The sequence below is a fragment of the Lissotriton vulgaris genome, chromosome 11 (genome assembly GCF_964263255.1).
Source record: "Lissotriton vulgaris chromosome 11, aLisVul1.2, whole genome shotgun sequence".
NCBI classification, from domain to species: Eukaryota; Metazoa; Chordata; class Amphibia; order Caudata; family Salamandridae; genus Lissotriton; species Lissotriton vulgaris.
In genome coordinates this window covers 631,963,863-631,987,011 of record NC_141699.1, presented here as the reverse complement: position 1 = coordinate 631,987,011, position 23,149 = coordinate 631,963,863, and the positions used below count along the sequence as shown (strand labels likewise).

The 23,149-nt window shown below is 43.8% G+C and overlaps 1 protein-coding gene across 1 annotated transcript in view; it reads right to left on the bottom strand.

Moving 5' to 3' along the window:
- The window catches only part of PLOD2 (procollagen-lysine,2-oxoglutarate 5-dioxygenase 2), a 294,168-nt gene that overhangs the window by 36,306 nt on the left and 234,713 nt on the right, over positions 1-23,149 (bottom strand). The window contains exons 13-14 of the mRNA XM_086942510.1: positions 22,218-22,280; positions 9,456-9,569 (exon numbers count right to left, since the gene is read on the bottom strand). Coding sequence (XP_086798636.1) covers positions 9,456-9,569; positions 22,218-22,280 — 177 coding nt within the window. The remainder of the gene's footprint in view (positions 1-9,455; positions 9,570-22,217; positions 22,281-23,149) is intronic.

Below are 23,149 nucleotides of genomic sequence, written 5' to 3'. Positions count from 1 at the left end.
TACTGTCCCTTTGCTGTGTGCTTTCTGGGGTTGGCCTGCAGTGGCTGTTTCTGCCAAGGAGAGGATAAAGACTTTGCTGTGTCTCCTGTTTGAGGAAGATCTCCAAAGTCTTGACGTAGAGCTTGCATCCTGTTTTGCAGTCTCAGGGATACAAAGACTTCACCACCAGCTCCCCATAACTTCCTTACTGGGCGTTCTGATCTGCCAAGAGGTTTTTTGTTGCTGTATTAGGACTCTGGGGATTGTTCCTGCTGTTGGGAGCTGGAAAAGAATGCAACTTCAAGAAGCATGACGAATCCACACCCGTTTCCGATGCATCGCAGAAGAAACCTAGGCAGTGCCTGCCCGCGGCTTGAGAAATCGCTGCAAGCCGAATCCTGTGCACCGATCTCCGAAGTCCGAGGTCATCGCATGGATTCTGATGCAGACTTTCCAGTGTGGCTACAAGAACCAACGCATTGTGGGACTGTGGCTGGAGAGACAAACGGAGCATCATAGCCACCACCGCATCGAGAACCGCCGCATCGCTGAGCATCGCACCTGGGCACCATGCCTGCAAGAACGCTGGGGCCGCAGTAAGAAACAGACATATCTCTTCCCAGCACAGTAAGAAACAGACAAATCCCCCTAGCCTTAAGTAAGGAACTGATGCATCACCGCTCCTGTGTGGTAGTAAGGCACGACACATCACCTACCCTGGAGTAAGGAACCAATGCAACACCTTCCTATTGGCAGTTTTTGCTTGTGACCATGACGCATCTGAGGTACTTTGTGTGGAAAGTGTCGCAACTATACTTTGCTATAGACAGAACTGTTTCTACCTTTTAACAATCATATTTTGGTTACTGTATTGTGGATTTTTGTTGTTTTGGTCTTGTTTGATTTAGATAAAGATTATGTATTTTTCTAAACTGGTGTGGTGTCCATTTGTAGTGTTGTCACTGTATTACTGTATGTGTGCACAAATTCTTCACACAATGCCTCTGAGATAAGCTGGTCTGCTCGTGCCAAGCTACCAAGGGGATGAGGAGGGGTTATTTTAGAACTGTATCCCCCTTATCCTGAAAGGTGCAAACCATTGCCAATTAGAGACCCCCATTTCTAACAGAAACCTCTGGCTATTTTCAGTGATGTTGAATGTTTTACTTTTTTTAATGTGTTTTAAATTGTAGAGTTTAGTGTCATTCCTTGGAGTGTCATTAAGTGGAGTGTTGCACAGTAGAGTGGAGAAGAGGTTTGTACAGTGTAGTGTCCTAGAGTGTAGTGTAGTAGAGTTGAGTAGAGTTGAATAGAGTGGAGTGGCGTAGGGTACAGTGGAGTAAAATGTGATAGAGTGGAGTTGCGTGTTGTACAATAAAGGGGTGTGGAGTGCAGTAGTGTGGAGAGGAATAGCGCAGAGTTGAGTAAACTGTCCTAAATTGTAGAGGAGCCTTTTACAGTAAAGTGAAGCGGTGTGTCATAGAGTGCTGGAAAATGTGGGAGAGTGGAGTAGACTGTTGTACAGTGTAGTGTAGGGGCATAGAGTGGAATACAGTGTGGTATAGTGGCACAGAGTGCAGTACAGTCTTCTAGAGCAGAGTGGAGTAGAGTGTGGTAGACTGGAGCATTGTAGAGTATTGGACAGTGTCATAGAGTGGGGAAAAATGTTGTGTAATGCAGTCGAGGGGAGTGGAGTCCAGCATGGTGGCCTAGCATAGAATGGAGTATCATGTTGAAGAGTAGAGTGGCATAGAGTAGCATACAGTAGAGTGGTGTAGAGTGCAGTAAAGTGGAGTAGTGACTCATAGAGTAGAGGATAGTAAAGTATGGTGGAGAAGCATAGAGGGGTTGGTGTAGAGTGGAGTAGAGTTTCGCACATTGGCATAGAGTAAAGTATAGTGCGGTAGACTTGCATTGACAGGACTGCATTGTTGTACCTTGGAGTGTTATAGAGTGCTGTATAGTGTCATAGATTGGAGGGGTGTCCACTGTTGTTGAGTGTAGTACAGTGTCACTGAGTGGAGTGGTGTGGAGTAGAGTTGGATAGAGTGAAATGACATACACTGGAATAGTGCAGAGTAGATAGAATGGAATTTTGGTTCTGTATACAATCATGGACTACTGTATTGTAAACTAAGGAAATCTGTATCATGTTGGTTTTTGTATCTTATGCATGTGGAACTCAATCATTGTATACAAGTTTATTTATTTGATATTTATAGAGAAAAAAGAATGAATTCATGAAAAATAAAAAAAAATGGTATAAATTATACAATTGTTTAACGTCTAGTTGATGATTAGAATCATGCACAAAACCCGGTGCTGAACTCTTGTTTTTCTAAAAAGTAGTTTCCTTACCAGGGTTTATCCTTTTAGGTAGGGGCCTCATTCTTTTACACATAGTGCAGAGTAGAGTCACGTAGTGGGGAGTGGCATACAGTGGAGTGATGTGTAGTGGAATAGTGAGCAGTGGAGTGACGTAGAGTGGAGTGGGGCAGAGTGGATTAGCGTAGAGTGGAGTAGCATAGAATGGAGTAGGATAGAGTGCTGTTGTGTAAGTAGAATAGCATATAGTACAGTGAAGTAGAGTGTAGTTAGGTAAAGTGAAGTGGCGTGCTGTGGAATAACATACAGTGGAGTTGGTTAGAGTGGAGTACTGCAGAGCAGACTGGCATGCAATGGATTGGCAAAGAGTGAAGTGGCATAGAGTGTTTTGGCATACAGTGGTATAGCAGAGTGGTTTGTTGTATAGTGGAGTGGGGTAGAGTGTAGGTATGTACAGTTTAATAGTGTGTACTGGAGTGATATACAGTGGAGTGGCGTAGAGTGGAACAGCATAGAGTTTAGTGGCATAGAGTGCCTATAGAGTGGAGTGGCGAAGAGAGGTAGTGGCACTTGAAACATATGTAGCTTGAAAGTTGGTGAACGAATGCTGATGTAATATGACAGGAATGAAGATTATGAGGTGTAAATGCTACTGATGTGTAAGAAATGTAAATGCTAAGTATGGGTAAGTAGTTTTAAAGTTATAATACCCAGTAATTTATTGTGCAGCGATATACTGCAGTAACTTTGCAGTATACTGTTGTACATGCTGATTCAGCAGAATGTGATTCGCAAATGGCTGTCTATACAAACATAAAAGGCAGCCATGCAGTTGTGAGCAGACTTTCACTGTAGTGCACTATATTTGTAAAACATAGTGTAGTATAGTGTATTTAGAATTTTTTCCATTATTTTTCCATTTGTTTTAAGTACAGCAGTACTTCCAAGGCAGTATTGTGGTACTACTTTATATATGTTTTTAAAAATACATAGAAACTTACAAAAAGAATTCTATACCTATTACCATGTTTTAAAAATGGTAATAGGTAGAGGAAAAATATCAATTTCTAATGCTTACCTATATTTAAGGACAAAACGCAGAACACAGCCAAAGTATACCTAAAAACAACATGGCTGCATTTAACTTTTGGTAAAGGCAGTCCTTAGCACAGCACATAATACCCCGTCATCAATGTGTACTGTGGTACTTCCGCAAAATACTGTGAAATAACATGAAATTTCACAAAAGTACCACAACAGATATCACTAAGTTAAAATGCCTTATAACTTAAAAAATACCCAAAAGGATCATCTGCACCCACAATGTGTAATTCTGCCAAATTTCATGGAAATATGACTGGGTGTTTGCCCGCTACATATGAGTACAATGTATATGGAAAAGTGCATTGGTGCCTAAACATGTTATATACCCTCCTCCCTTTTTATCTTTGCTCCCCCTCCACAAATGTCCCCGAAACTATGCATCATCCACCAATGTAGAACAAGCGTTGGCAAAGCGAAGAGGTTTTGCCTACACAAAATCTATTGGGGTTTTCTCATTGCACAGCTGTTGAGTTTCTGTGCAACATGTCTTAAAGGACAAAGAATACTCAAAGGCCAAGAGATAGACGAAGGTGAGGAAGAGGCACTAACAAATAGGAAGTAGGCAAACAATAGTGACGTGAGAGCCATGTGGGAGCCAGGCAAGGGTAATTGAAGTAATGTAGGAGCCACATGGGAACCAGCCATTGCTATGTAAAGGTAATTAATAGGCATGTTCTAAGAACCTTTTGAGATTGTATTTTTATATATAAGAAATTTCGAAAGTGCAGCACAAGCAATGCACAGATGAAACCTAAATTCGGCTTAAAAGAATTTCCATTTAATTCTACAGCCAACCATTAAAAATTAGGAATATATATATATATATATATATATATTTTTTTTTTTATTTTTTTTTTTTTTTTAGCCTCAACAGACTCAGGCAACACCACCGGGATAGATGCAGATGATCTCTTGGAAATCCTGATGACACCAACACAAGATTTACAAAATCTAGACCAAGAGACTGTACTTCCTTTAGAACAAGTCAGAGATCCGAGCAATCTTAAATTGAAATCTAGGAAACTACCCAACTCATCACATGATGCGATAGACGTGTTCAATGAACAGTGACAGCAGATCTGGAGAGAATGGCAAATAAAAAAATGGACATGAAGACCTCGAATATCTCCAGAAAAGAATGGGTTGCAATAAAATCTCTAAGAGATGACAATACAATTGAGATTAAGCCCTCAGATAAGGGCGGGAACATCGTCATCTTCTCGAAAGAACAATATGAGCAGGAGAAACTCAGGCAGTTAAGCGACAAAGAGTGCTATATCACAGTCAAAAGAGAAGAGTATGCTAAGAGCATAACTCTGTATGAGAACTTGTTAAAACAATGGAAAGAAGAGGGTATGATCAGTCGAGATGAATTTGCCTTCTTACAATGTGATTCCCCTATGATCCCCACCTTTTATCATTTGCCTAAGATCCACAAAAATGCCAAAAGACCACCAGGGAGGCCGATTGTCTCGGCAATCGGGAGTCTCCTGGAAAATACGTCACGTTTCATTGACATTTTCTTAGCACCCATCGTCAAAGACCTGCCCTCGTATGTTAGGGATACACAGGACTTTCTACGCATCATGGATAACATCTCCTGGGACAAAGACATGCTACTAATCACTATGGATGTCATGAACTTGTATACATGCATAGATCATGAACAGGGTATCTGTGCCATGAAATGGTTTTTGGAACAAAAACAACCTAAATACCGAGCGCACAGCGAGATGATTCTTAGCATGATAAGATTCTGTTTGTTTAATAATTATTTCATTTTTGCAGGCCAAATTTACAAGCAGATCAGAGGGACCTCAATGGGTTTGTGCTTCTCCCCCAGCTACGCGAATCTTTTCGTGGGCTGGTGGGAGAAGCACGAAGCATGGGGTGGGAGGAATGAAAGATGGAACGAACACATATTGATGTGGACCAGGTACATTGATGACCTGTTTGTCATCTGGAGGGGAGACAGGGCCTCGGCTGAGGAGTATGTCTCGGCTCTAAATGATAATGAATTAAATCTCAGGTTCACCAGTACGATAAGCGACCAGTCTGTATGCTATCTGGACCTAGAGGTCTTTGTGGATAATAACCAGCTCCACACTAGACTTTATAGAAAGCCGACGGCTGGCAATGCAGTACTACACGCTGCCAGCCATCATCCTAGAAGTCTAATAAGGAATGTACCTTATGGTGAGTACCTTAGACTAAAACAAAACTGCTCTGGAACTGAGGATTTTAAGAAAGCTCAGGAAGACGCGAGTGACAGATTCCAAGCAAGAGGTTATTCTAGAAACATCCTAGAACAAGCCCACATCAAAGCAGACACTATTGACAGAAGGGATCTTCTGATAGTGAAAGAGTCAAGGAAAGAGAGTGAGCAGGTCAGAATGATCACAACATATAACAATCAATCTGGAGAATTGGTCCAAGCATTTAAAAGGAACTGGCACATTTTAAGAACTGATACCATCTTGAAGAAAACATTACCAGACAGACCTATGATAACATATAGGAGGTGCCAGTCCTTGTCGGACCATCTGGTTCATAGCCATTACTCCCCTACCAAGGCCAATCAGATGACGAACAAGATAGTTGGCTTTTTTCCTTGCTTACATTGCAAGGCATGTAAATTCAGCAAAAAAGTCAAGGAGTACCCATGCAGAACAGGTGAAGAAAGACAGAGCAGAAAGATCACAAAACATCTAAACTGTAACTCAGACTTTACAGTCTACTGCTTGGTCTGTCCTTGTAACAAACGTTACATAGGAAGCACCATAAAACCGGCAAAAATGAGGATTTTAGAGCACATGAGGGCTATTGTGAACAAGGACAAGACATATCCGATAGCCCGTCATTTTGCTGAACACCACAACAGCAATAGGGATTTACTAGCATACTATTGCATAGACCAGGTCCCAAAGACAGAACGAGGGGGGGATAGAGAAAGATCCCTACGTATACTGGAATCTCGGTATATCCTAGACCTTAAAAAAATGACACCATGGGGTCTTAACAACGATGCTGAAATGTGGGTGCACCTATAAAACAATCTGGGACTTGCAAAGAGATAATTGGTCTGCAATTAGAACATGGGATTACTCCTTGTACATGTGTAAATAATAACTGTTGCTTGGCTTGTAAATAGAGTTTCCCTTCATATGGACAAATGAGAGAAGAGAGAACAGTGAAACATAGATACCAGAACATCATGTCAGATTAACTGTGGCATAATCATAAGTCAATATGGTACCAAATAATAACCCATAAGTTCAGCTGAAGAATATTTCTTTAGAAATGTAAATACTTTATAAAAATGTATATTTAGTTGACATGGGGTGACCGTATTGGTAATTTGTATACTTGTATATATGATATGCACACTGTGTAACAATGTATTAATTAGGGGATACACCCCTGCACAACTGCAGAGATGTTTAAGATCTAGGCGCAGTGGGTCTAACAACGTACCACATGCAAGTATATAATCTGCACAATGCGCCCGGAACACATTAGGGGATACACCCCCACATCAACATCTGTGACACACTTGATCTGCTGAAACACTGCTCTCGGTATCAAAACTGTAATTAATGTAAATACGTGACAGTCTCATAACATATATTCTTTTGTCAATTGTCAAACTTCACTTTATTTTATTTGCACTGAGCACTTTTTATAAATCGCCAAGTTTAAACTATGGAAAAAACTATGTATATATACACTACAAGATGGCCGCCACCAATATGTGTTAGATACCATCGTTGATGTCTATGACTCCCAAAAGGGCGGATTGTTTAAATATGGCGAGTATGTTTGAACACTGACGACACTGACGAAGCCCTGTGCGAAACGCGTCTGTCGAGGGTGCTGGGGGGTTTGGAAATAAAATAACCAAAAGAACACTGACACTGGAGTAATGGCCGTTTTTTCTTGGAACTGATCTCTAGGAATGTGCAACGCGTCTCGCTTTTACTGCAGGGTCGTGGGAGACCCAAACATCAATAAAGAAGCCTGATCCATGCATGCCTCGTGTACGTGCCTCTTCTTCATTGAAGCAGGATTGTTTTCTCTCATATATATATATATATATATATATATATATATATATATATATATATATATATATATATATATATATATATATTCACTGAAAAAACCATAGGTTTCACACCAGTTATTGTTTATTGTTAACTGGGCATTTTACTCATACAAAACCATTGAAATTCCCCCGTTATAGTTAGTTGTACTCACTATAACTCGCGCGCCCGCAATCCACTGCTGATGATGTCCCATATTACATCATTCATGACATGGTCAGTGACATCACTGATGACATCTCAAATGACATCACTGATGACATCACTGATGACATCATCCAGTGAATGTGGTTTGCTTTAATATTCAAATATGTATTATAAATACACTACTTTGCATTGAAGAATGAGTGGATATATAAATATAAATGTGTGAATGGTGGATTTAGTAACAGTGTCATTGATTGTTTCCTTGACTAATTTATAGATTCTCACCATAAATAATGTGTAGTTACTAAACTGTGTGAAAGTCTTTATTGCTTTGTCTTAATTGCTATGTTGAAGACTATATTTGTTATTGGTTTCTTAACTGAGTATTTGTATGGGTAAATGAATGTCTATGTGGTTTGGTGGGGCGTGTGTGATTGCCCAAAAATGTGTGAACGATGGATTAAACATAGATCTGTGACTGGGGGTGAATGTGTTGCCATTGTGCAACATTCCGTCCATCATTTTGAGTGTTTTGCTGTTCACCCTATGTGGGAAGGGTATGCAAAGACGTGGGTCCCGTGCTCACTACGCCACTGGAGTCAAGCTATCCTGGCTGAAGACGGCTGATAGCCAGAAACCGGTCCTAGGATGCTTGATTCCGGTCCAGGAAAGACATGGCTTGGCAGTTCGGACTGGACTGTTCCCACGAGGCACAGGGTCAAGTCTGATTTTCACTCTAGAGCATAAGCAAAATAATTCTGAATAGAACTATTGAAAATCAATTCTAAAGAATGCAACAAGTTTTCTACTAAGTTCAAATTACAATTGATTGTAGAGGAGAAAAGAGGAGAAAGGGTGGATTCAACCTTTGGTTCGCAAAGTTTGATTAAACTAGCTGAAGGTCTGACAGCCTGGCACCTGTTGGCAACAGCTTTAGAGAGTGTAGGCAATGTCTTCAAGAATCTGGAACATTAACAATGTAACTACTGACACCCTCTGCCTGGATTTGTGCATTAACAAGGTACTCAGTGTGCTCAATATTTACGATTTGAAAATGCAAAAGCCACATGAGCAGATTTAATGTCAACAATTCAAAGGAAATACAGAGATGTCCATGCTCCACTCAGAGGCTAGTAAGAACAAGGGTGTGCACTGATCAAGGTATGTTAGTATACAAACAATGATTAATGGCTTAACAATTTAACAATGAGTATGGCCATGTCTGAACTGGGGTGGCTTGGTGAGCAAAATAACGATGGATTAAACCCAGATCTGTGACTGGGGGTGAATGTTTTGCCATTGTGCAACATTTCGTCCATCATCTTGTGTGTTTTGCTAAACAATTTAACAAAACATTAACACATTAAATAACAAGTTTACCACATTTTCAGGAGTTTCCATCCTGTGTAACAGTGCAAGGAAAGTTTTCTATGATTATCATTGAGAAACTAATACAGCAATGCCCCTTATTTTTTTTAATTTGATTCTGCATGATACTACATGAGTGGTGTATGCTAAAAGACGTTCAAAGGCATTCCAATCTGTTTTGTCTATTCTCCTCACAGCATTCACAAGTGCATACTAATTGACTGTCTACTAGTCAATAATCATAAATCTAGCATCACAAATCTAAAATACAGTGAATTATTACAAAGTATTCAATTACAGTCACATGTCTCTTGTCAATGGAGCAATGTCCAAGCATGAATAACATTTAGATCACTTTGTTAATGAGACTCTGTGTGGATTTGAGTTCATGAATTATAATATATTTTTAAGGTATTTGAGATAACATACCACTGGATTTTCAAAAATCTGCCAGAGATCATTGTTGAAGTGCGTAGTATTGTAGTTTGCAGTTGAAATGAGTCTCCCATATTCATGTTGGTTTGAAATATACATAAAAACGCCCTAGACAAAGACATTCATATTAGAATTATAGACTGCATTAGAACTGAATAGTAGACTATATAGACACAGGCTGAGGTTTTTTGTTCAATTGTACATTCAACTCTTATATTCCAACTGAGCATAAATAAGAATATAGTCTGCCCTGTCAAAATGTTCAAGCTAATATAGCTATATGTCAAATACATTCAACCATAGCTAATTCATTTCAAATTAAATGCAATTATTAAATAAGCACAATGTGGGTTATTTGTAATTGTAAAACAAATGCTGAAACATACAAAATATTTTTCTGTTCTTTTAATTGGTTTTGCAATTGGTTGTGTAGTTCTGAAAAATAACTGCTCATTTAATGGAAAAGTCTATGCTACAAAAGAAAAATTTCATTAAGTGACATTCTGTAAAAGGAAGTCTTGTATTCCAAAAAGAGACAGACAGAAAAAAGCACACATACAACGCCTATGTTGAACTTGTTAGATCAGATTCTCAGAATACTCGACGAGATACAACAGCAATGTCTCCTCCTGGAATCAAATATGTTAGCAATATATGAAGGCTGTAATATTCAGTGGAAAAAGAAATGCAGTAACAAGTAGTTTGTTCCATAGCATGAAGCGATGATCTCACTTAGACACTCTTTCATACATTGTGAAAATGGAAAAAATATCACCTACAAAGAAGAGTTAAACAAATCAAGAAATTAGTAGAAGAAAAATATGTTTAGAAGAATGTGGTTTGAAAAGTAACAGTTTTTTCAGAGTAGTTGTAATAGTGCAACACCGGAAACCTGGGTGCTTTCTCCATCTTTATAGATGGGCACATAAAATCATCATTATGTGAAATTATATTACGCGCATTAGAGCATGGAAGGTCGCAGATGTTAAAGGTATTTGCTTTTGAAAGTTGTAACGCCATATCATCACTTTCTCTTTATGTGTATTTATGTACAGGTGTTTAATTCAGTGTCTATGAGAGTGACTGAGTGACTGAAAAAAGAAAGCATCATAGACACTCTTCAAAATGGCTGACTCCAGGCACCATTAAGAATGCCAATCTAACTGCAAAAGGAATGAACAAAGGAAGACTTGCAATAAGGTTTTGAGTACTTGTTTGAACAGAGTATGATTCTTCATCTGCCTAAATTCTCTATTGTGAGTTCAAACCTTTTTGATCTTGGACAATCTCCCAGCTCCCATTCCTATTGAAAGTACTGGAAAAGATCATCAACAATCAACTCATGGCGCACCTGGAGCAGAACCAGCTACTCAACACCTCCCAATCGGCTTGTGCAGCAATCACAGCACCAAAACCGCCCTGATTGCAGCCACCAATGACATCCAAACCATCCTCAACCAAAGAGAAACAGCATCTTTGATCCTCCTCAACCTCTTGGCAGCCTTCAACACCATATCCCATCACACACTGATGGAAAGACTCAACCACATTGACATCCAAGGGGACACGCTCAGATGGATCACCTCCTTCCTCACCAGAGGAACCCCTGGGATCATCCTCCCAACTTTCACCTCTGAACCCAAGGAGATCACCTGCAGTGTCCCCCAGGGCTCCTCCCTCAGCCTGATGTTCTTCAATGCATATATGACCCCGATGATCAAAATTGTCAGATCCCACGGTCTCAACATAATTTCGCAAAATTTAACGCAAGGGACACCCAACTCATCATCTCACTCACCGACTAACCCACAACCACCAGAACAAACTTCCACAGATGCATGACAATTGTCACCAACTGGATGAAGAACAACTGCCTACAACTGAACACAGACAAGACAGAAGTACTAATCTTTGGCTGCAGCCGCAACTTAGGTAATGACTCCTAGTGGGGATCAGACCTAGGACCAGTACCCAATCCCTCCAACCATGCCAGAATCCTCAGAATCATCATTGATCACAAGCCTACCATGAAATCACAGATCAACTCCATCTTCTCTGCCTGCTTCCTCACTCTGTGTACGCTACATAAGATCTTCAAGTGGCTACTCCAACACCCGAGATACACCGTGACATATGCCCTCATCAGCATTCAACAGGACAATGGCAATGCCCTTTACATAGGAATCACCATCCACTTTCTACAGAGTCTTCAGACAATACGAACGCTGCAGCCAAACTCATCCTCGGCCTTCTCCAACGAACCCACATCACACTCTACCTCAGTAAACTCCACTGACTCTCCATGCAGAAGAGATGTCAATTCAAGCTGCTGACCCATGCATACAAGGTTCTACAACACCAAGGACCCACCTACATTAACCACCAGCGGAAATTCCCCAACCATGAAAAAGACTATGCTCTGTCTCCCTTTCACATGCGCATATCCCAGCATTTACTGGACCAGAAGTGGAGGACGTTCCTTCTCCCACATCACAGCAAAGACCTGGAACAGCCTCCTCGCGCACCTCCTGACCATTACCTCACTTCTGGAATTCCGAATGTCCCTCATGACCTAACTGTTCAAATAAGCTTACGGGGTCTGCAAGCGCCTGGTTACCCTATCAGGTGATTACCTTCCCTTCATAAATATTGATTGATTGAATAATTGGTACTTATCTCAAGAAACTGTAACTCGTGCCCTAAGGTAACTGTTGGACTTGGCCCTTTTTGCAGGGTCATCCCTGAAATTTTTGTCTTCCTCCTGTATTTTGTCTGACCTGTTTTTGTTGGTTTTATGACTCTGGGCACTTTACCACTGCTGATCAGTGCTAAAGTGCATATGATCTCCCTATTGTAAATTGATGTATGGATTAGTGACTCCATAATTGGCTGATTTGGTTTATTTGTCAGACCCTAGTACAGTGCACTGAGTGTGCCCAGGGCTTGTAAATCCAAATGCTGTTGGTGGGGTCCCAGAGCCTCCACACCACTGGAGTCAAGCTAGCTGGGCTGATGAGAGGTGTTACCTCGAAACCGGTCCGGTCCTCGGATGCTTGATTCCGGTCTGGGAAAGATATGGCTGTGTAGTTCGGACTGGACTGTTCCCATGGGGCACAGGGTCAGAGCTGATTTGCATAAAGCCATTATCTAACCCAGGGTGGTGTGGAGTGCAAAAAATGATGGATTTAGGCCCAGATCCTTGTACTGGGGTGAATGTAAGACATTGATCTACATTCTGTCCATCAAATTGTTTTTTGTAATTTTCTCCCTGAGTGTACTGGGGTAGCTCAGACGTGGGTCCCAGAGCCTCCACACCACTGGAGTCAAGCTAGCTGGGCTGATGAGAGGTGTTACCTCGAAACCGGTCCGGTCCTCGGATGCTTGATTCCGGTCTGGGAAAGATATGGCTGTGTAGTTCGGACTGGACTGTTCCCATGGGGCACAGGGTCAGAGCTGATTTGCATAAAGCCATTATCTAACCCAGGGTGGTGTGGAGTGCAAAAAATGATGGATTTAGGCCCAGATCCTTGTACTGGGGTGAATGTAAGACATTGATCTACATTCTGTCCATCAAATTGTTTTTTGTAATTTTCTCCCTGAGTGTACTGGGGTAGCTCAGACGTGGGTCCCAGAGCCTCCACACCACTGGAGTCAAGCTAGCTGGGCTGATGAGAGGTGTTACCTCGAAACAGGTCCGGTCCTCGGATGCTTGATTCCGGTCTGGGAAAGATATGGCTGTGTAGTTCGGACTGGACTGTTCCCATGGGGCACAGGGTCAGAGCTGATTTGCATAAAGCCATTATCTAACCCAGGGTGGTGTGGAGTGCAAAAAATGATGGATTTAGGCCCAGATCCTTGTACTGGGGTGAATGTAAGACATTGATCTACATTCTGTCCATCAAATTGTTTTTTGTAATTTTCTCCCTGAGTGTACTGGGGTAGCTCAGACGTGGGTCCCAGAGCCTCCACACCACTGGAGTCAAGCTAGCTGGGCTGATGAGAGGTGTTACCTCGAAACCGGTCCGGTCCTCGGATGCTTGATTCCGGTCTGGGAAAGATATGGCTGTGTAGTTCGGACTGGACTGTTCCCATGGGGCACAGGGTCAGAGCTGATTTGCATAAAGCCATTATCTAACCCAGGGTGGTGTGGAGTGCAAAAAATGATGGATTTAGGCCCAGATCCTTGTACTGGGGTGAATGTAAGACATTGATCTACATTCTGTCCATCAAATTGTTTTTTGTAATTTTCTCCCTGAGTGTACTGGGGTAGCTCAGACGTGGGTCCCAGAGCCTCCACACCACTGGAGTCAAGCTAGCTGGGCTGATGAGAGGTGTTACCTCGAAACCGGTCCGGTCCTCGGATGCTTGATTCCGGTCTGGGAAAGATATGGCTGTGTAGTTCGGACTGGACTGTTCCCATGGGGCACAGGGTCAGAGCTGATTTGCATAAAGCCATTATCTAACCCAGGGTGGTGTGGAGTGCAAAAAATGATGGATTTAGGCCCAGATCCTTGTACTGGGGTGAATGTAAGACATTGATCTACATTCTGTCCATCAAATTGTTTTTTGTAATTTTCTCCCTGAGTGTACTGGGGTAGCTCAGACGTGGGTCCCAGAGCCTCCACACCACTGGAGTCAAGCTAGCTGGGCTGATGAGAGGTGTTACCTCGAAACCGGTCCGGTCCTCGGATGCTTGATTCCGGTCTGGGAAAGATATGGCTGTGTAGTTCGGACTGGACTGTTCCCATGGGGCACAGGGTCAGAGCTGATTTGCATAAAGCCATTATCTAACCCAGGGTGGTGTGGAGTGCAAAAAATGATGGATTTAGGCCCAGATCCTTGTACTGGGGTGAATGTAAGACATTGATCTACATTCTGTCCATCAAATTGTTTTTTGTAATTTTCTCCCTGAGTGTACTGGGGTAGCTCAGACGTGGGTCCCAGAGCCTCCACACCACTGGAGTCAAGCTAGCTGGGCTGATGAGAGGTGTTACCTCGAAACCGGTCCGGTCCTCGGATGCTTGATTCCGGTCTGGGAAAGATATGGCTGTGTAGTTCGGACTGGACTGTTCCCATGGGGCACAGGGTCAGAGCTGATTTGCATAAAGCCATTATCTAACCCAGGGTGGTGTGGAGTGCAAAAAATGATGGATTTAGGCCCAGATCCTTGTACTGGGGTGAATGTAAGACATTGATCTACATTCTGTCCATCAAATTGTTTTTTGTAATTTTCTCCCTGAGTGTACTGGGGTAGCTCAGACGTGGGTCCCAGAGCCTCCACACCACTGGAGTCAAGCTAGCTGGGCTGATGAGAGGTGTTACCTCGAAACCGGTCCGGTCCTCGGATGCTTGATTCCGGTCTGGGAAAGATATGGCTGTGTAGTTCGGACTGGACTGTTCCCATGGGGCACAGGGTCAGAGCTGATTTGCATAAAGCCATTATCTAACCCAGGGTGGTGTGGAGTGCAAAAAATGATGGATTTAGGCCCAGATCCTTGTACTGGGGTGAATGTAAGACATTGATCTACATTCTGTCCATCAAATTGTTTTTTGTAATTTTCTCCCTGAGTGTACTGGGGTAGCTCAGACGTGGGTCCCAGAGCCTCCACACCACTGGAGTCAAGCTAGCTGGGCTGATGAGAGGTGTTACCTCGAAACCGGTCCGGTCCTCGGATGCTTGATTCCGGTCTGGGAAAGATATGGCTGTGTAGTTCGGACTGGACTGTTCCCATGGGGCACAGGGTCAGAGCTGATTTGCATAAAGCCATTATCTAACCCAGGGTGGTGTGGAGTGCAAAAAATGATGGATTTAGGCCCAGATCCTTGTACTGGGGTGAATGTAAGACATTGATCTACATTCTGTCCATCAAATTGTTTTTTGTAATTTTCTCCCTGAGTGTACTGGGGTAGCTCAGACGTGGGTCCCAGAGCCTCCACACCACTGGAGTCAAGCTAGCTGGGCTGATGAGAGGTGTTACCTCGAAACCGGTCCGGTCCTCGGATGCTTGATTCCGGTCTGGGAAAGATATGGCTGTGTAGTTCGGACTGGACTGTTCCCATGGGGCACAGGGTCAGAGCTGATTTGCATAAAGCCATTATCTAACCCAGGGTGGTGTGGAGTGCAAAAAATGATGGATTTAGGCCCAGATCCTTGTACTGGGGTGAATGTAAGACATTGATCTACATTCTGTCCATCAAATTGTTTTTTGTAATTTTCTCCCTGAGTGTACTGGGGTAGCTCAGACGTGGGTCCCAGAGCCTCCACACCACTGGAGTCAAGCTAGCTGGGCTGATGAGAGGTGTTACCTCGAAACCGGTCCGGTCCTCGGATGCTTGATTCCGGTCTGGGAAAGATATGGCTGTGTAGTTCGGACTGGACTGTTCCCATGGGGCACAGGGTCAGAGCTGATTTGCATAAAGCCATTATCTAACCCAGGGTGGTGTGGAGTGCAAAAAATGATGGATTTAGGCCCAGATCCTTGTACTGGGGTGAATGTAAGACATTGATCTACATTCTGTCCATCAAATTGTTTTTTGTAATTTTCTCCCTGAGTGTACTGGGGTAGCTCAGACGTGGGTCCCAGAGCCTCCACACTACTGGAGTCAAGCTAGCTGGGCTGATGAGAGGTGTTACCTCGAAACCGGTCCGGTCCTCGGATGCTTGATTCCGGTCTGGGAAAGATATGGCTGTGTAGTTCGGACTGGACTGTTCCCATGGGGCACAGGGTCAGAGCTGATTTGCATAAAGCCATTATCTAACCCAGGGTGGTGTGGAGTGCAAAAAATGATGGATTTAGGCCCAGATCCTTGTACTGGGGTGAATGTAAGACATTGATCTACATTCTGTCCATCAAATTGTTTTTTGTAATTTTCTCCCTGAGTGTACTGGGGTAGCTCAGACGTGGGTCCCAGAGCCTCCACACCACTGGAGTCAAGCTAGCTGGGCTGATGAGAGGTGTTACCTCGAAACCGGTCCGGTCCTCGGATGCTTGATTCCGGTCTGGGAAAGATATGGCTGTGTAGTTCGGACTGGACTGTTCCCATGGGGCACAGGGTCAGAGCTGATTTGCATAAAGCCATTATCTAACCCAGGGTGGTGTGGAGTGCAAAAAATGATGGATTTAGGCCCAGATCCTTGTACTGGGGTGAATGTAAGACATTGATCTACATTCTGTCCATCAAATTGTTTTTTGTAATTTTCTCCCTGAGTGTACTGGGGTAGCTCAGACGTGGGTCCCAGAGCCTCCACACCACTGGAGTCAAGCTAGCTGGGCTGATGAGAGGTGTTACCTCGAAACCGGTCCGGTCCTCGGATGCTTGATTCCGGTCTGGGAAAGATATGGCTGTGTAGTTCGGACTGGACTGTTCCCATGGGGCACAGGGTCAGAGCTGATTTGCATAAAGCCATTATCTAACCCAGGGTGGTGTGGAGTGCAAAAAATGATGGATTTAGGCCCAGATCCTTGTACTGGGGTGAATGTAAGACATTGATCTACATTCTGTCCATCAAATTGTTTTTTGTAATTTTCTCCCTGAGTGTACTGGGGTAGCTCAGACGTGGGTCCCAGAGCCTCCACACCACTGGAGTCAAGCTAGCTGGGCTGATGAGAGGTGTTACCTCGAAACCGGTCCGGTCCTCGGATGCTTGATTCCGGTCTGGGAAAGATATGGCTGTGTAGTTCGGACTGGACTGTTCCCATGGGGCACAGGGTCAGAGCTGATTTGCATAAAGCCATTATCTAACCCAGGGTGGTGTGGAGTGCAAAAAATGATGGATTTAGGCCCAGATCCTTGTACTGGGGTGAATGTAAGACATTGATCTACATTCTGTCCATCAAATTGTTTTTTGTAATTTTCTCCCTGAGTGTACTGGGGTAGCTCAGACGTGGGTCCCAGAGCCTCCACACCACTGGAGTCAAGCTAGCTGGGCTGATGAGAGGTGTTACCTCGAAACCGGTCCGGTCCTCGGATGCTTGATTCCGGTCTGGGAAAGATATGGCTGTGTAGTTCGGACTGGACTGTTCCCATGGGGCACAGGGTCAGAGCTGATTTGCATAAAGCCATTATCTAACCCAGGGTGGTGTGGAGTGCAAAGAATGATGGATTTAGGCCCAGATCCTTGTACTGGGGTGAATGTAAGACATTGATCTACATTCTGTCCATCAAATTGTTTTTTGTAATTTTCTCCCTGTTGGTGGGTTTGCAGCACTGGTTGTGCCACCCACAGAAGCAGCCTATAAAAGTGTTTTTCAGGTCTGCCATTGCAGAGCCTGTGTGCAGTCTGGTAGTGCCATGCTGACTGGGCAAGTGCACCCACTTGCCAGTCCCTAAACCTTCCCATTTTCTCCATATCAGACACCCCTATGGTAGACCCAAGGGCAGGGTGCATTGTAAGTATAAGGTAGGACAAGCCCTGATGTGTGTGGCATGTCGTAATAGTGAATTACAGCCATTTTCATTTTTCACTATTGCAAGTCTACCAGTTCCCCGTAGGCCAGAATGGGCAGTTTGATTATTACATCTTCTAATCCTAACTGACTCAGGGAATAAGGTAGAAATTCGAGTTTAGTATGCCTGAACCCCTTATGATGTGTACATCTTATAGTAAAGTTGGTTTTAACATCCTGTGTTTGAAAATACCACTTTTAGAAAGTAGGTATTTTCTTGTCTAACCATCCAAACCTGCATCTGCTATGTTGTGCATTCCCTGTCTGGAGTATGAGTGACAGGGGCTGTGGGATTCCAGGAGTCAGGGTGAGTCAGCACAGGGATGAATAGAGAGATCTACATGTAGATGGTTAGGAGGTGTTGCACCTGGGCTCTGAATAGGGCTGTGCCTCCTCCACAATGCATGCCCCACCTCCCGTGGTGCTTCTGATGTCTCTGCCCTGCACTGTGAAAGTAAAGAAGGGGACAAGTAAACAAAATGCTCCAGGACTGACCAGAACAGGTTTGTACTAGGCAAAGGCCTCTCTGCCTTCAGAGAACAAAGAGAAACTGTGTATAAAAAAGGGGGGGGGGCAGACCCTAGAGATTTAGATCACTTTTGGAAACAAGAAGAAACCTTTGCTGAAGAGTGGAACTAGAGAGACCGTGGAGAGACTATCCCTAAACTGGAGTGCTGCTTGGATCATTGGCCTGCAGTGGTTGCCTGATTGCCAAAGAAAGGAGAGAGGAACTTTGTGTGTACTTTCATCAACTTGCAAGGATCTCCAAGGGCTTGAGAAAAGAGCTTCCCTCCTGCTGAAGTCTCAGGGACAACAGACTTCACCCACCAGCTCTCCAAGAGTTCTTTGGAAGTGCCTGCAGTTGTGAGGAACTGCGTGTCGCAAGGAGCTGGAAGCGCGACTCACGAGCAAGAAGCGTGTCGCAGGGTCTTTCGCGGTCCGCATCGTGTCACACTGAGAAGAAGACGCCATCTTTGTTTCTTTGCACCAGATCTTAATCGCATCACGGCATTGTGGGCCGCATCGCCACGGAAGCGCAGTAAGAAACCGACACTTCACCTCCCCTCGCAGAGAAGAACTGACGGATCACCATCCCCTATGGAGCAGTAGGGAACCGACGCATCACCGTTCTTGCGTGGAAAGAACTGACGAATCACCTTCTCTGCAACACTTTTGTTGTATAGCGTTACGCATTTTAAGATCTAAAGAGAACTAAGCTAATTCTACCATTTTTAGTACAGTATTGTGGATTTTTGTCGTTTGTGGTCTTGTGATAAGTCTATATAAAAAATACTTATTTTCTATATAAAAAGACACAAACAAGCATACTCAGTAATACACACATGCCGAAGCAGAAATTTATTTCTATTTCTATTTAAAAATATTTATACAGCGCACGTACACCAGCGGTTTCATGGCGCTAGACTGACAGAGAGCTAAACATGAGGGGAGAAGCAGGGGGAGTTAGTTGAGAAATTTTGCGAAAAGATGTGCCTTGAGCTGTTTCCGGAACAGTAGGTACGAGGTGGAGGCTCTGAGCTCAAGAGGCAGTGAGTTCCAGAAAATCGGGGCGAGGGTCGCGAACTTAGAGCCTCCCCATTTCTTCCTCCGGAACCGTGGGACCGTAAGGAGAGATAGGGTAGAAGACCGCAGTTCCCTGGCGGGAACATAGGGGATAATTTCAGATGAAATGAAAGCCGGGGCCGTGCCCAGTCGAGCCTGAAAAGTGATAGAAGCAAGCTTGAACTGGACACGGGCACAGACCGGGAGCCAATGTAGGGATTTCAAAAGGGGAGTGACATGGTGGGATTTAGGGAGTTTAAACACCAGGCGCGCCGCCTGGTTTTGGACTTGCTGCAGCCGCCGAAGACTATATGCAGGAATACCTGCATATAGGGAGTTGCCGTAGTCCAGGCGAGACACGACCATGGCAAGGGTAATTAGTTTAAGTGCATCAAATGAAAAAAAGCGGGACACCTTGCGTATGGTTCGCAGTGCCAGAAAGGAAGAGGAAACCACAGAGCTCACCTGGGAGTGGAGGGTGAGTTGGGAGTTGAGCTTGATGCCAAGGGTTTTTACTGAGGTAGAAGGGACAGGCGGAGGACCAAGGGAAGGGGGCCAAAAGATGGGAGACCAGGGGCTGGATGAACCACCCGTCAACACCAGCTCTGTTTTGTCTGGGTTGAGTTTGAGATGATTGTGGTTCATCCAGTCCCGGATATGGATCATAATGGTTTGGAGGTTGAGAGCAGAGTCAGGGGAAGAAGAGAGGTTAAAGACAAGCTGGAGGTCGTCCGCATAATTAAATACGGCGACCTCCATTTGTTGCAGAGAAAAAATAAGAGGGGAGATGTATAGGTTGAATAGGAGGGGGGAAAGGGAGGAGCCTTGGGGAACCCCGCACTGAACATTACGGAAGTCCGCAGTAAAGTCACCCAGGCGGACAGCCTGGGTGCGGTCCCTCAGGAAGGAGGATAGCCAGACCAGAGCCGTGCCCCCGATCCCCGCCGCCCTGACACGGGAGAGCAGGATGGAATGATCCACCGTGTCAAAAGCGGCTGAGAGATCGAGGAGGACTAAGGCCTGCGGTTGGTTGGTATCCATACCCTCCCTGAGGTTGTCAAGGACCGAAAGTACTACGGACTCCGTAGAGTGTGCAGGGCGAAACCCAGCCTGGCGGGGGGCAAGAATCCCGTTCTTCTCCACGAAAGAGCTCAAGGCAGAGGTAACATGGCGCTCGAGAACTTTCGCCAGAAACGGCAGGAGAGAGATGGGACGGAAGTTGGCTGGAACTGAGGGATCAGCGCCCGGTTTCTTCAATATGGGGACAATGACGGCAGACTTAAGTGATTCAGGTACCACGCCCTGAGAAAGAGAACTATTGAGAGCGTGGAGGGGGGGGTCAGGACAGCTAAGGAAAATGTGACGAAGAATATGGGCCGGGCAGGGATCCAGAGGGGAGCCAGATTTGACAAGTGGAATTATAGCAGCCAGAGATTCTTGGGTAAGAGGTGGAAAGGCAGTGAGATGTGCCTTAGGGGGAGGGCATTGTGGGTCCACAAAAGAGAGGGAAGGGGCGGGGATATTGGCTTTAATAATAGCGATTTTTTGAATAAAGAAGTGATTGAGGGAGAGACAGAGATCCAGTGAGGGGGTAGGTTTGAGGGAGGTTCTGTCCGAGAATGCCAAGTTGTGGATAATCGAGAAGATTTCCTTCGATTTGTTTTCCGCTGCGAGTATTTTGGAGGAAAAATAGATGGTTTTTGCCTCCAAGATGTTTTTTTTGTAGAGAGCCAAGGTGTTGACGAACTCTAGTCGCAAAGAAGGACAGTAAGAAATGCAGAAATGCAGAGCAAACTACGCATTTTCTCTAAACAGGTGCACGGGGGATGCATAAAAATGCAGACATATCAAAATCCAAACACAAATGAACACATAATTAAGACAAATGAACATATATAGCAAACTCAGACCTTAACCAGTACCACAGTCAGATGTAGAGACACATACACACCGACATATAATAATGCACATCAACATAAAGACACAAGCATACACACACACACACATAGAAGCTCACAAATAAACAAATGCTGTGACATAAATACAGAAGCACCAAAACTTACAAGCACAGAAACACAAGTACACATAAAAACGCACAGTGTTTAACAAGGCATGTTTTACATAAATAACTAACCTAAAATCTGCAACCAACCATGCTCACACTCAAACGCCTTTTTAAAGATGGTTAGAATGTCACAATTTTTAGACGTACTAAACATCTATTTTTGGTCGTGGCTCTGAAAAAAGAGTTCGGCATGCTAATTAACGTTCTGGACTGGAACCGTGGACTCCAAGCAACACCTGAGGAATCCACCACTGGGGGAGTTAGGTATAGCTTGCAGCTGCCTGGCTCAACGTGTTCAAAGTAATAATTGCAACTATTTCTTAAACTTTCCAATGAATGCATCTGAACAGACCCCGCTCAACGTATCTCTGTTTCCATTACAACTAGATATTAACTAAGCCAGCTAAAGTAGGAAAGCTGCTGCTATATTCCCCAACACAGCAGGACCCTTTCTCATAAACCATAATGCTCTTTTTAACGAGACAGCCATATGTTGTAAATGTCTCGGTTAAAATGAATGGCCCAGAATTCCTCTGAAAATGCAAGCAAAAATATCCAGAACAGTTTAAGTGATTGTAAAAGTATTAACATGAGCAAATCAGGCAAAAAATCACAATTTACCAAAGTAGAAAGCGCAAGTAATATTTTATAGCCAACAAATATAAAATAAATGAAAAAAACCTTTGGGGCTCTGAGCATATGGAATGTTTCCGGAGTGGGGGAGTCTTTTTCCCTTTGGAAAGTCTAAAATGAAGGAGAAGCATCAAATAAGTTGACTTGTAAATTCTCTGTAGTTCGAGCTATTTTTACTGTAGCAGTGTGAAGTATCGCAGCCTTGCATCCAAAGCAGACTTTCTGGTGGTAGCCAATTAAGCCGACATGCAGACAGAAGCAGAGTCCATGATACACATGACAAATGTGACATACATCCCCTCCTTGCCGCCAGCTGCAATGCACACGGCCACATATGTCCCCTCCTTGCAATCAACAGCAATGCACAAGGCCACACATATCCCCTCCAGATGATCGTCTGCAATGTGAAAAGGCCACCCATGTCCCCTCCTTGCCATCAGCTGCAATGCAAAGGTCTACGCATGTTAGACAAATGTGAAGGAAAAAGGAGAGAATAGAAAGTGAAGATATTCAGGAATCACGTGTGGGGAAGAGGAGCTCAAATTGGACATGTTGCATGCGCAGGCTGCAATAATCGATGAGGAAAAAGCTGCAAACAAAATGTTTCATCAGCTGCCATCTATACAGTGCAGACCAATAATTCATGCTGTGTTAATTGGAGGGGCAGAAGGGGTAACATGGCAGCGTTCTTGCATGTTCTTGTAATCAACATTCCATTGCAACAATGTCTAGACAATATGTATTCCATCTGTAACACGGTACACTTGTGCTCTCACAGTGCATACATGGTACTACATCCCTTTACACGTGATTTCCAGAGTTTTTACATTTCCCTCAAGATGCTTGTCAATATTTAAATAATTGTGAGCAGTATTTGGCACATACGGAGAAACATTGCTGCTTAAGATGTTGGAATAAAACATGCACTGGTGCTATTATATCAAAGGATACAGCTCATGGTCCATTATTGGATTTTATCG